This window comes from Canis lupus, chromosome 27, assembly GCF_048164855.1.
Source record: "Canis lupus baileyi chromosome 27, mCanLup2.hap1, whole genome shotgun sequence".
NCBI classification, from domain to species: Eukaryota; Metazoa; Chordata; class Mammalia; order Carnivora; family Canidae; genus Canis; species Canis lupus.
Window position 1 is genome coordinate 9,284,910 of NC_132864.1, and position 14,698 is coordinate 9,299,607.

The 14,698-nt window shown below is 43.4% G+C and overlaps 1 protein-coding gene across 8 annotated transcripts in view; it reads right to left on the bottom strand.

Moving 5' to 3' along the window:
- The window catches only part of GLT1D1 (glycosyltransferase 1 domain containing 1), an 86,953-nt gene that overhangs the window by 66,912 nt on the left and 5,343 nt on the right, over window positions 1-14,698 (bottom strand). For all 8 annotated transcript variants that reach the window (XR_012019089.1, XM_072802145.1, XM_072802140.1 and 5 more), the window contains exon 2: window positions 6,704-6,852. Coding sequence is in view for 7 of the 8 variants with exons in the window: in XM_072802145.1 (XP_072658246.1) it covers window positions 6,704-6,852 (149 nt within the window). In the remaining variant the exon portion in view is untranslated. The remainder of the gene's footprint in view (window positions 1-6,703; window positions 6,853-14,698) is intronic.

Sequence of the window (14,698 nt, forward strand, 5' to 3'; positions counted from 1 at the left end):
TAATTTCCTGGTCGACCCTTTCATCTTTTAGCAGGATGCTCTTTAACCTCCACATGTTTAGATTTCTTCCAAATTTCTTCGTGTGATTGAGTTCTAATTTCAAAGCATTATGGTCTGAAAATATGCAGGGGGCAATCCCAATCTTTTGATATCGGTTGAGACCTGATTTGTGACCCAGTGTGTGGTCTATTCTGGAGAAAGTTCCATGGGCACTTGAGAAGAATGTGTATTCAGTTGCATTTGGATGTAAAGTTCTGTAAATATCTGTGAAATCCATCTGGTCCAGTGTATCATTTAAAGCTCTTCTTTCTTTCTTTTTTTTTTTTTATTATTGGAGTTCAATTTGCCAACACATAGCATAACACCCAGTGCTCATCCTCTCAAGTGCCCCCCCAGTGCCCATCACCCAGTCACCCCAACCCCCCGCCCACTTCCCTTTCCACTACCCCTTGTTCGTTTCTCACAGTTAGGAGTCTCTCATGTTCAGTCATCCTACTGATATTTTCACTCATTTTCTCTCCTTTCCCCTTTATTCCCTTTTGCTATTTTTTATAATCCCCAAAGCTCTTGTTTCTTTGGAGATGTTGTGCTTAGAAGATCTTTCATTTGCAGAAAGCGCCGTGTTGAAGTTTCCCAGTGTAAGTGTATTATTGTCTAAGTATGTCTTTACTTTGGTTATTAATTGATTGATATACTTGGCAGCTCCCACCTTAGGGGCATAAATATTCATGATTGTTAGGTCCTTTTTTTGGATAGATCCTTTGATATGATCAAGTATATGATATAGTGTCCCTCTTCATCCTTACTACAGTCTTTGGAATAAACTTTAATTTATCTGATATGAGGATTGCTACTCCAGCTTTCTTTTGAGGACCATTTGAATGGTAAAAGGTTCTCCAACCTTTCATTTTCAGGCTGGAGGTGTCCTTAGGTCTAAGATGAGTCTCTTGTAGACAGCAAATAGATAAGTCTTGTTTTTTTATCCAGTCTGAAACCCTGCATCTTTGGTGGAATCATTAAGCCCATTCACATTCAGAGTTACCTTTGAATGATATGAATTTAGTGTCATCATAATACCTATTTAGTACCTGTTTTTGTGGCTTATTTCTTTGGGCTTCCTCTTTCTTTTACAGAGTCCCCCTTAATATTTCTTGCAGAGCTGGTTTGATGGTCACATATTCTTTTAGTTTCTGCCTGTCTTGGAAGCTCTTTATCTCTCCTTCTATCCTGAATGAGAGGCTTGCTGGATAAAGTATTCTTGCCTGCATGTTCTTCTCATTTAGGATCCTGAATATATCCTGCCAACCCTTTCTGGCCTGCCAGGTCTCTGTGGAGAGGTCTGCTTTTAATCTGATATTTCTCCCCATATAAGTTAAGAATTTCTTGTCTCACACACCTTTAAGAATTTTCTATCATTGAAATTTGCAAGTATCACTATTAAATGTTAAGGTGTTGCATGGGTTTTTATTGATTTTTTTGTGGGGGGGGGAGGGGAATCTATCTCCTGGATCTGAGTGCCTGTTTCCTTCCTCAGATTAGGGAAGTTCTCAGTTATGATTTGTTCAAATATACTTTTTGGTTCTCTCTCCCTCTCAGCCTCTTCTGGAATCCCAATTAGACGTATATTCTTCCTTCTCAAGCTATTATTTATTTCCCTAAACTTTTCTTCTTGGGTTCTTCATTGTTTTTCTCTTGTTTCCTTGGCTTCCTTCCTTTCCATCAACTTGTCTTCTATGTCACTCACTCTCTCTTCACCTCATTAACCCTAGCACTTAGAGCATCCAGTTTGGATTGCATTTCATTTGATCTATTTTTAATTTCACCCTCATTTAGATCTCAATTCTGCAGTAACAAAGTCTCTGGAATCCTTTACACTTTTTTCCAGAGCCACCAGTAGCTTTATAATTATACTTCTGAATTGAATTTCTGAAATCATATTTAAATCCAAATCCTGTAACTCTGTGGCAGAGAGTATTGTTTCTGGTTCTTTCTTTTCTGGTTCTTTTCTTTTTCTAGTCATTTTGTCCAGTGCAGAGTGGCTGTATTAGTGGACTGATTCAAAAATATCAACCATGACCTAGGTAAAATACACTCTAGATGATTCTGAGGAGGTCAGAGACCAGAAAATAAAAGAAAAAGAAGAACAGAACAAAATAAAACAAACGGACCACTAAAGTGAAAAACAAATTTTAAAATTAAAAGTCAAAAACAAAGGAGAAGAACAAAGAAAAAGAAAAAATAGTAAGGAAAAGAGAAAAAAGGGGGGATGGATTGTGGTGGTGGTGAGGAAATGGTGATGGAGAGATAATGTAGTGTAATGAGGGGTCCTAGAGGGTGATCCTCTTGGTTCCGAGTGTATTTTGTTCTGTATGTTAGAAGATGCTCAGTCTCCAATTTATATAAACCAGCAATACTTATACAGAGTCCCAACATTGATCTTAAAAATGTAAACAAGATAAAAGAGGGGGGAAGAATGGGAAGGAAAAGAGAATATAATCTCACAGAATGAACCACCACAGGGTTCCACTTGGTTCTAGGTGTATGTTGGTCGTGTTGTAGAAGGTACTAACTTCCACCATTGTAAAACAAAACAAGGCAGAAAAAACAGAAAACAAAACCCATATCTCATGTATCTACCAAAATTAAATTGAATATGTTGAAGGGAATCCAGAAGTGAAAAACATATCTAAGACATATAATTGTAGAAATATGAAAATCAAAAAGGAATAAACTCAAAAAATGAAGAGTTGGTAAAATATTGTAGTTAAGGTGGGAAAAGAAAAAAATATTGGAAATATTTAGTCTGATATAAAAACGAGTCGTAATGGAAAAAGAAAAAAAAAAAAGGACCGTCTAGTTCTATATACTATTATGCCTTAGTCCTGGAGCTTTCCCGAGCTGCTTGTTCAGTAAACTTGCTCTTCCCTTGTACTTCCAACTGGTGTTCTGGGGGAGGACCTGCTGTGCTGACTCTCAGGTGTGTGTACCTGGGCGGAGATGCCCCCCCCCACCACCAGGTGCTGGGCTCAGTGGGAGCTGTTTACCCCGGGAGGCCTCTGTTCCCTGGCGGCCCCATCCCTCCCACACACAAGGTGAAACAAAGAGGAAAATAAAAAACGGTGGCAGCCAGATTTCTAGCTCTGAAGTTGAGCTCTCCGCAAGTTACTAACCACAGTCTCCCAGTCCGCACTGGCCTAGGTGCTCTCAGGGCTGGCACAGGTGCACTGGTCTGCACAGCTTGGGGGCACCTGGTAGCGGGTGAGAGTCCTTGCTGCCCGTGCCCTCCCCACTTCCGACTGTCGCAGGCGGAACGGAGGATCGCAGGCCTTGTCTGCTTGGGCGCCCTGGGATCCGGGCCGTGCTGCTGGACCCGCGCTCTCCCGCAAGGAACAGAGTGCAGCCCCCTCCGGACGCTGGCAGCCTCTAGGGTAAAGGCAGCTCCGCGGGCCCACCTGACCGACTGGCTTTTCCCAAATACTCCGAGGGCTGCGGCGCTCCAGCCCTTTACCAATATCAGACCCCGGTTTGTGGTGAACTTTCCCCTGGGCACTCCTTCTTACAATGACTCCAGGAATCTTGAGGCTTCACTGCCCCTCTCTCGAGTCGGCCCGATTTCCCTGCTAAGCACTTTTCCATCAGGGAAAACTCTGACTCAGATTTTAAAGTTCTTGCTTCTCCAGGGCTGGGCTTTCATGCCCCTGAATCTTTTGCCACTCTTCTTTAGCCCTGCTAGTTGCTCCCCCAGTTTATTCTTTTTTTTTTTTCACCTTCCTACCTTGTTAGAAGTGAAAACTTTTCTCTTTGTAACATTCCAGCTGTTCTCTCTTTAAATCTCAGGTTGAATTCATAGGTGTTCAGGATGTTTTGAAAGTTATGTAGGTAAATTTGTGGGAAAGGTGAGTTGAGGACACCTACTCCTCCATCTTGCCATTCCCTCCCAGAAACTATTCCATATAAATGCACTGCTATAAGTCACTCACTTTTGGGGGTAATTTGTTACGTAATGACAGATAACTAGTATAGTACCTATAATACATTTCCAGGAGAATACACAAGAAAACAATAACTAGTTGTCTCAGGGGATAAGAAATCAGACAGTTGGAATATGAAGTGGGAGAAAGATTTACTTTTTGTGCTTTATCATTTAGTTACATTCACTCTGTGCTGGGAGGAATTTTTTAAATATGTGTGCATAGCAGTTTAAGTTTTAAAAAATTTATGAAGTGAGGGAGCCTGGGCGGCTCAGCGGTTGAACATCTGCCTTTGGCTCAGGTCATGATCCTGGGGTCCTGGGGTCAAGTCCTGCATCAGACTCCCTGCAGGGAACCTGCTTCTCCCTCTGCCTATGTCTCTGTCTCTCTCTGGGTCTCTCATGAATGAACAAAAAAAACTAAAAAAAAAAAAAAAAATTAGGAAGTAAGCATCCAGATAGGACCTAAGTCCCAGCTAGGTGCAGAGGGCAGGAGGAAGACCAGGGAGATGAAGCGAGGCTTGATCTAGTGTGGAAAAGTAGAAAGTCACCTTTGGCAATGAAACTTCCAAAAATTTCAGAAGCTTGTTATCCTGTTGCCTGAAGCTCTATCCCAATGTGAAGATCTTTGTAGAGAATTTTGGCCCTCAAATGACACACTACACCCCTGAAGTGTGCTACCACTGCCATGTCAGTGAATTCATTTTTGGAAAGAGGCACTTGTTGCTCGGCTACAACACAGTGATTTCTTCTGCCTTCACTTGGTGGTCTCTATACTTTCACTGAAGTCAAGCTGGTCTTGGGATGCTAAGAAGAAATATCCCCAAAATGTAGCTAGAGCTAAAAGGGTGCATGTCCCTTCAGTGATCTAGGGATCAGTGTTTTAAGATTCCCCATGGATTGATTAATTTTTTAAGAGAGAGTACTGTTATCAACTTCACTCTTTATGACTAATTAAGAGCTCATATTCTGTGAAGTTGGGCGCCTGGCTGACTCAATCTGGAAAGCATTAGACTCTCTTGGGGTTGTTTTGGTTTTTTTTTTTTTGTTTGTTTGTTTTAAGATTTTATTTATTTATTCATGAGAGACACACAGAGAGAGGCAGAGACACAGGCAGAAGGAGAAGCAGGCTCCATGCAGGAGCCCGATGTAGAACTTGATCCCGGGTCTCCAGGATCAGGCCCTGGGCTGAGGGCAGCGCTAAACCGCTGAGTAACCCAGGCTGCCCTGTTTTTAATTTTTTAATTCAATTCAATTCAATTCAATTCAATTCAGAAGTAGAGTTCAGTGATTCAGCACTGCATATAACACCCAGTGCTCATCACATCCTCCTCATGCCCATCACGCAGTTACCCCGTCACCCCACCCCCCTCCCCTCCAGTGACCCTCAGTTTCTTTCCCAGAGTTAAGAGTCTCTCATGGTTTTTCTTCCTTTTGATTTCATCTTATTTTATTTTTCCTTCCCTTCCCCTATATTCATCTGTTTTTTTTTTCCCTTAAATTCTGCATATGAGTGATAGCATATGTCTTTCTCTGGTTGACTTACTTCACTCAGCATAACACCCTCTAGTTCAGCCATGTCATTGCAAATGGAAAGATCTCTGGGTCCTGAGTTCAAGTGCCATCTTGTACATACAGCTCACTCAAAAAAATTATACATACTTTGTAGCTTTGGGTAAAGTAGCGATGTAAGTCACTTCTGTGTGGTTGTGATGTTAAGCTATGTTTGAGCTAAGGGACAACCAGACAGCTGGTGGAACATGATTTCTGGGTGTGTCTGTGGGGGTGTTTCCGGATGAGATTAGCATTTCAATTGGTAGACTGAGGGGAAGACAGGATGCCCTCCCTGATGCAAGTGGGTGTTAAGGCATCTGCTGAAGGTCCCTGGAGAACAAGAAGGCAGAGGAAGGGCAAATTCACTCTCCGGGTTTAGCAGAGATATCCGTCTTCCCCTGTGCTCGTCAGACATCCCAATTCCTGGTTTTCAGGCTTTCAGACTCTGGCTCCAGAGCCCCCTGATTCTCAGACCTGCTGAACCAGACTGAAGGGCAGCATTGGCAGTTCTGGTTCTCCCCCCTGCAGACAGCAGATTGTGAGACTTCTGGGCTTCAGTAATCACGCAGGCCAATCTCTACCATAAATCTCCTCTTCCATGTGTCTGGATATGCACTAGTGGTCTCATCTCTCTGGGGAGCCCTGACTAATGCACCTCTGGGAAGGATAGCCCCAGAGCTTCCTACATGGCATGCTGGACATGAATCTGCTCTGCAGCTAAGCTGGCATACTGATCCTGACACTCTCCACTACATCACCTGCTTAACACCCAGCTCCTCAATAGTGCTCTAAATTGGCTTTAGATCTCAGCGTTTCCCTTGTTAGTAAATCAGTGGAATAAAATGTTTCAAACGTGCCCATTCTATGTTTGTAAAAGACTCATAAATGTTTGGCTTCTGAAAATCATACTTTGAGTTAGAAACTATACCTCAAAGATATTCAGGATAGTTCTCTTAATGAAGTAAAACAGCTACAACACACAGCCACTCTCGATAGGCATAGTTATCTCCTTTCAGAACATTAGTTACTAAGGACGGAGCAAAGCAGATGATTGTGCTCCCTCCAGGTTTGAACCGGGTAAACAGGCTAAGCTGTCTCAGCTCTGTTTTACCAGACGCTGGATGTGTTTCTGGTTTTCATGATTTCTCATGTTTCACCTTTGGAGAGAAAGAGGGTTACCTTGCAAAAGTCGGCCTCCTCGGTACAGGTGAAGAGCCAATGCTGCCTCGAGCTTCTCTGCCTTGATGAAGTGGGCGATTTCAGACGAGCTCTCCAGGTCAGAGGTATCTTTCAGAAGACATATGTGGCCTGCGGCTTCTAGATGCTCCCTTTACCAAAAAATATAAACAGAGAAAGAAAATGGTGAGGGCAAAACATAAATATGTCACAGGTGGCTACTGTGATTAACACTTTAAATCAAAAAGTTAATAAAATTTATCTTCTGAAATGCCCTGTAAGGGCAATCCTCCTAAAATACAGGACAAGGCTCATCATCAATGGCAGTAACGATTCACCCACCAGTGTCCGGTCCCTAAGACTATGGCAAAGACCAAGGCCAGTCAGATGAGGGCTAATTCAGGAAGTCTTCTTGGCAGCCCTTAGACAAAAGGCACATGCTGACACACACTGACATTTTTCAATGGTATTTGCTGGACCAGAGTTCCATTTTTTTTTTAATCTCCTTGATTCTGCATTTTTCTCCTGTCCCTTAATTATGGATGATACTGAAAGTTTGCTTTTAAGCATCTAAAATTCAGTTCTTGGGATCCCTGAGTCGCTCAGTGGTTTAGCACCTACCTTCCGCCCAGGGCGTGATCCTGGAGTCCTGGGATCAAGTCCCACTTCAGGCTCCCTGCATGGAGCCTGCTTCTCCCTTTGCCTGTGTCTCTGCCTCTCTTTCTCTCTCTCTGACTCTCTCTTTCTCTGTGTGTGTCTCATGAATAAATAAATAAAATCTTTAAAAAATAAAATAAAATTCAGTTCTTAATAAAGACTTCAAAAGTCACCCATTATCATAGCTTCCAAAGATAGTTCATGTGCCCTTTCCATTCTACCTCCAAAACATCTTTCAGACATATCTTTCTTCTCATCCTGCTTTGGTTTCTTATAACATAAATCTGAAATAAAAATCTAATAAAAGAAATATTCTGAATGGTGACATAGTATGAGCAAAATCAAAAGACAGATAAACTGAGAAAAACTACTTACACCACTTACAAAAGGAAAATTAGCTAATTTGCTTAATAAATAAAGAGCTCTCAGGATCCCTGGGTGGCTCAGCAGTTTGGCGCCTGCCTTTGGCCCAGGGCGCGATCCTAGAGACCCGGGATCAAATCCCACGTCAGGCTCCTGGTGCATGGAGCCTGCTTCTCCCTCTGCCTATGTCTCTGCCTCTCTCTCTCTCTGACTATCATAAATAAATTAAAAAAAAATAAAAAAATAAAAAAATAAAAAAATAAATAAAGAGCTCTCATAAATCAATAATAAGAAAAAAACAATAATAACTTGAGAGCAAAGGCTATAGAAAAAGAAATTCAACTGGACTTTTAGATGTAGGAAATGGTGCTCAACTTCAGTCACCCTTTTTACGTAGAATATTGTAAGGATCAAAAGCCTAGGGACATCTGGGTGGCTCAGTGGTTGAGTGTCTGCCTTCGGCTCAGGGCGTGATCCAGAAGTCCCGGGATCAAGTCCCATATCGGGCTCCTTGAATGGAGCCTGCTTATCCTGTCTCTGCCTCTCTTTCTCTGCCTCTCTCTGTGTCTCTCATGAATAAGTAAATAAAATCTTAAAAAAAAAAAAAAGAAGTCTGCTGAAAGTTTGTGAAATAAACACTGTCCTATATTATTTCTGAGCAGGTAAATGGATACAACCTCTTTGGTGGGCAATGAAGAAACAGCTAGAGTACTTAAAATGTATGAACTCTGTGACCAAACACCTCCACTTCTAGGAATTAATTAAAAAAAAAATACATGCGCCCAAGACAAGGCTCTGCAGCTATATTTCACTTACCAAACAGACTGGAGACCTCAGTGCTGGTCAGTAGGGGACTCATTACAATCAAGCTCTGCCTCCATCAAAGGAATGCAGTAGATCACAGTGAAGTACAGTTGACCATTGAACAACATGGGGGTTTGGGGCGTCAACTCTCCCCCACACAGTAGATCCATGTATAACTGATTCCTCCAAAACTTCACTAACAACCTACTGTTGACAGGAAGCCTTGCCACTAACATAGACAGTTGATTAATACAGATTTTGTACGTTATATGTATTATATACTGTATTCTTACAATAAACTGGAGAAAAGAAAATGCTCCTCAGGAAACCATAAGGAAGAGAAAATATATTTACAGTCCTGTATTTATATAGGAAAAAACTCTGCGTGTAAGTGGGCCCATGAAGTTCGAACCCCAAGTTGTTCAAGGGTCAAGTGTGATTTAGAATTAACTCCAAGACATATTGTTAATGAGGAGAAAGCGAAGAATACTTTGTGTATATATAGTGTGTGTGCACAGAATACCTGCAGGACGCACAAGCAGGAGACGGCAATGATTAGGTCTACAGAGGACAAACGTATCGTTTTATGTTGCTGGTTATTTCTACCATGGTCAGATATTATGAGTGTTGGAGGTGTGTGTGCCTGTGTATATACAATGAACCCACCCAGGCCTCTTTGACTAAAACCCTTCCATAGTTCAGGGTAGCCAGCTCAGCTGTCAACTCTGTGAGAACAGGCCCGAATCTGTCTTGCTTCCTGAATGAACTAATGGCGAAAGACATCTCTGGATCAAGTCCAAAAACCTCACCCTAGCCCACAGTGCCCTTCACAGCCCATGTGCCAGCCGCCCTCACTCCACCCACTTTGGCTCCAGACCTGCTTTTCCACCTGCAGGACACCCAGCACATCAGGCATTCGACTGTCCGTTTCCTACTGCCAGCTCCTCTCAGTGAGATCCGATAGCTCCTGCTCCCACCACATATCTGTCCTCCCAACACCATCGTGCTGAGCCTCTCTTGCTCCTGATCCTTCTGTACTGCGTGTATTCGAACAAGGGAGTTGCATCGCACTTAGGCTTCAATTACAAAGAGATGACAATCAAGTACACTTAAGATTACCCTTGAGCATCTCTTAAATCATCCAGAAGTCACTATAGTACAAAGTTCAAATCCCACACAGCTTTTTTTTTCTCCAGCAATAAAACAGATTGTTATTTCTTCAGCTGTTTAGCTGAAGTGCATGGTGTTTACCAGGTGCATTAGCTGGCTTGTATTTAGGGGAAATAGTGTACAAAACAAAGATCAGAATAAAAGAATGAAGGAACTAGAATCTTTGAGCAGAGTGGTCATAAAATGGCCCAGTTGTTTACAATGTGGGAGCCACAGGCAAATTCAGGAACTCTGAGGAAACAGCAGATTCAGACATCTTGCTCACACCCACTCTGGGGAGTAGGGTGAGAATCATCACCTGCACTACTCTGCAACTGACAATTATTCTCTTTGGGTTTTTTTTTTTTTTTGTACTATAATTAAATGCACATTGCTGTAGCTATCACTGGACAAATACAGAAAAGCTGAGATCTTGCTTAAGTTACTGAAGTACAAGGAGTATCCTGATCTTATCACTTCCACTGCTATGCTGATCAATCATTATCAGCCAATAACACTGCCCCTCCCCACCTCACCCCACCTCAACTCCTCTGGAAGGGCTGCAGGCAACCGACAAGCAGAGCTAGCTCACATCAGCCTAAAAGTTAATGTTTTACAAAAATAAGATAAGAATTCAACCGTGCTTCTGGGCATAAGTGAATAACTGTTATTCCATTTTCTTAAAACTCTAGGAAATAAGAAACCAAAAACAAATGTGTTGATAAACAGAAAATTAACAGTTTGAATCCTACGTAGAGAATCCATTCCTGAGATTTTTTGGTTTATGCAAAACTGATAAGATAGGACATATGGAATGGAGGTGGTTAGTACAGATAATGAGTTGTTCTTGATCTATTAAACATATTATTTTTAAATGGCATTTCAACACTAAGTTTATTATCTTATAAATGTTCTAAAATAATTTTTTATATCTTAATTATCTATGACTAAGAATTTACCCTTGTTTCTGGTTGACTTTTAATGCCTTGAAATTGCTCTAACCCTCTTCTTCTGTAAGTGATCACTTGATTCAATATAAACTCCATGAGCACCTAATATGCCCAAGGGGTTCACGTTTATTTGACTGAAGACTTTTTTGAGAAAGGAATCATCTCTAACAAATTATGAGATTTTAAGCACTACTTGGTCGTTCTAGGAAGTGATGAACCTATCTGCACATGGCCGACTCCAGACTCAACCGGTCTTACCTGCTTCCAACTGGCTGAAAGCCATCCTCTTTAACTGAGGGAATAGAGAACCTTGATCATTTCTGTGTTTAATGTATGCAAATTTGCATAAACTATGATGTCTGGAATACAAAATATTGCAGGAGGAACTTAATGAGAGTGGGCAACACCAAGGGCATTCTGTTCCATCTCCATGCACCCCTGCATGATCCTGAGATAGGAACACAGGTCCAGTACAATTTGGGGCTGTCCCACCCTGTGGGCCTCTCAGTGTGTGAGCCCCTGGCCAGGCCCAGTGACATAGCATCTACTGGCAGGCCAGCCACCTCAACGGCAACTTGCGGGGGAAGCAGAGATGTGCTATTTCTGGTGGGGAAAGGTTGGCTGGGCTGAAGAAAATGTTGCCTTTGGACAGTATTTCAAGAGTTTCTGATGTATAAAAGAAATCATGCTGGCCTTGGAATGATGAGAGTGCTCATGAAGATGGAGGCCCTTTGTGAATGCCTGCACAAACTCGCAGGCCCTAGTTTTGGAAGAGTGATCTAGCAAAGACACTGCACCACATAACTTTCTGTGGATTAATTGAGATAATAGCACATTCGGAGGACAGGGTGTTACTTAGAATAATGTGGTCAATGTGTGTTATAAACTGTAAAGTGGATCTACTTTTTAAATGAGATTCTAATAGGATTCTGGTAGTTAAGAGATTTGCTATTGGGAAACCAGTCTTTTTAAAAGACAGCGGAGTCCCATGAAAAAAACAGGCAAAATGGCAAGATCAGAAAGTATCCCGAGCCCCAATGTCTGCTGAGATGGGACTAATGAAATAAACAAATGAATGGGGGAAAGGAGGGAGGCTAGGGAAAACCATGAGATGTGATGAGCTAGCCTGAATAGATGTTCCAAGTGTAAAATATGCACACAGCTCATTAATAATTTGCATAGTGATGGCATGTTGACATGATATTTGGAAATACTCAGTTCAGAAGAATATATTATTACCATTAATTTTATCCATTTCTTTTGCTGTGCTTAATGTGACCACTAGGATATGTAAAATGACACAAGCCTTCACGCTGCTTCAACCAGTACCAAACAGACATGCTCCTCACCATTGATGGTTCTGTCATTTTACTAAAAGAAGGTGGGTATTTGAATTTGTATGGAAAACTTCCTGATTTTAATGTTCTCAAAGGTATTTCTTGCTCCTTCAATGCCAACATTTTTTATTCCCTTAAATCTCAAAAGTTCGTGGAGATCTGCTTTCTCCTTCTCTTTATAGGAATTGGTGAAGCTTTCACATCCACAATATCTGGATATGTGCGGCTCCTGTAGCATGCATTCCCATGTTCCCCCCTTCCTGATAACCTTGAATGTCCGTATCACCCATCTGAGTGGGGTGCACCCCACCCCCAAGTCTAGGGGTGCTCCTGCTGGCTTATGGCAATCAGAGCATCCCAGTTGTCCATGCTTCCACCATGGACTTGGGTGGGGGGGGGGGTGCTCACTTGTATTTGCAGAGACTCAGGTGCTCCATCTTGCTGGGCCTGTGGTGGGAGGTGCCGGCTAGGAAAAATCTAGCAAGAATGTGAAGTGGACCCAAGAAGCGGCAAGCAGTGGACTCCTGTGCTTATCATGTTAGCTGCAACATCAAGCCTGAAGCCTGCCCCCACCTCTAGACCTTTTATAGGATAAGCTGCTCAATTCCCTTCATTGTTGGGGCAGTTGGGGTTGGGTTTCCACTTACTTAAAGCTGAAAATCTCTGATACCACTATAGACAAGCAGCTTAGAGCTTTTATTGGTGTTTCATACATAAGCTGCTTGCTACATCAAGCTCTTTGTACAGCCATCCAGTCTCTGACCACAATCTTATCTTTCCCCCAGGCTCCTCAATCACTCACACCACAAAGACCTCTTACCTCACAGACCTTCCAGACCCTGGCCTCCAGTAGCTCCTCCTGCACGTTGTCTCACAATCCCGCAAAGATTCCCTTTCCTGTCATTCCCATGATTTTTCTTGTCAATACATGAACCTCTCCTCTCCCATGGCCTTTGGTAGCATTCGAGGTGCCCATGGCAGGAAGCACCAGCCCGGGATGCTCCACCCACCACGTCTTAGTGGCCACTGTTGGAGAGTGAGATGGGAGTATGAGATGGGATGTGATGGTCACAGCCCGGGCCCTCGATTTCAGGAACCCTTCACAGCACTGGGAACCGGCACATGCCCCTCCCTCGGCTCCCCCTGCAACTGGCACCACCCGCTCTCCAGCACTGGGTGTCTGTCCGTTGCCACCCTGGCTTGGATGCACACACCCCACCCTGGGTCGGGGCGTCCCCCTGGCCACAGAGCCCTGGGCCCGATGGGCACATGAGGCAGCAGAAGCAGCCCTCTTCTCTCCCAGGCCCTTCCCATTGCTATCAGACCCCTATTGTCTCTCATTCCACAGGGGCCTCCGCAGTGGCCTGCAGTCCTATGAGCACTCTGCGTCCAGAACCCTCACCATGGCTCCACCTGCCAGACCAGCTGCTCTCTGGCTGTACCTCAGCACCTCTGCGTCTCTGGCCCTTGGGCCTCTGCACACATGGTTCCCATTGCCCGGAATGCTATTCCCAACGCTCTCTATCCTCAGCTCACCCACAGGGCTCTGGCTTAGACGGTTATCCACCATATAACTCATGTATCAACGTGTTCACTATTCATTTCCACTTCCTAGTGGAAGCAGCGTAAGTGTCCTTCAATGGAGGATGGGACAAACAGAATGTGTTATGCTCACCACTGGAGTATGACTCAGCCATCGAAGGGTTTAGTAGTGAAACGTGTGCAAAGTCCTTAAAAAGGACCACATGGTGTGTGATTCCATTTACAGGAATGTGCAGAAGAGACAAATCCACGTAGTCGGAAAGCAGATGAGTGGGGGCTGGGGAGTGGCTGCTAACAAGTGTGCGGTGTCCAGTGAGACACATGCAAACGTTCTGGAATTAGACAGTAGCAATGATGCATGACTTTATGAATATACTAAAGATCTCTGAACTGCACACCTTGAAAGTGAATTTTTGATACGTGAACTATATCTCAAAGCAAACTGTAGGAGAAAGAAAAACCTTTTTCTCACGGGAACCCCCCAGACCCTCTAGAAGGGCTTGCTCCTCTCATCACCCTGCACTTCTTCCTGCACTGATGACAAGGCAAATTGAGTCATTTGTGCAAATGTATGTTGTTCATCTGCCATGCAGAAATGCTAGAACCTTTTCTGCCATCACCTGCTGAGCATTGAGCTGATGTGTTAAGGACTGTGTGGCTGAATGGCTGTGCGCTCGGGAGGTAGAGGGCACCCGCGGGCACCCTGCCTACAGGAGATGTTCAATAACAAATATTTGTGGAATGAAAACATTAGTGACTTTCAAAAACGATTACTCCAGGGGAAAAATGAGAAAGCCTTTTGCTACTGACTTAATGTACATCTGCAGTTTCCTTGGCATCTGCTAAAGAAAAGCTAGAACACTAGAAAACTTTCCTTCGGGCCTTTTTTTCTTTCCAGAAGGCTGGGCAATCACAGCAGACTCCAGAGGTACAAGGGCAGGGAGCAGTGGGGTTGGGTGTCTGTGCTGTGTTGGTTGCAGGGCTGTGTCTGCACTTCCTCCTCTCCCTCCCCAACAGTATGTTTCCAGGCAGGATCCTGTTTGCTTCTGGTATCTAAAGTGGCTGCCATTGTTACACAATGAGGGAGGAAGAGAACAAGGCAGCACCACCCTCCACGCAAAGTCCGGCTCCCACGTGGCGACATTCACCTTCATGCGGATGCCAATACGCTCATCAACACTAACCCTCAGAACTCC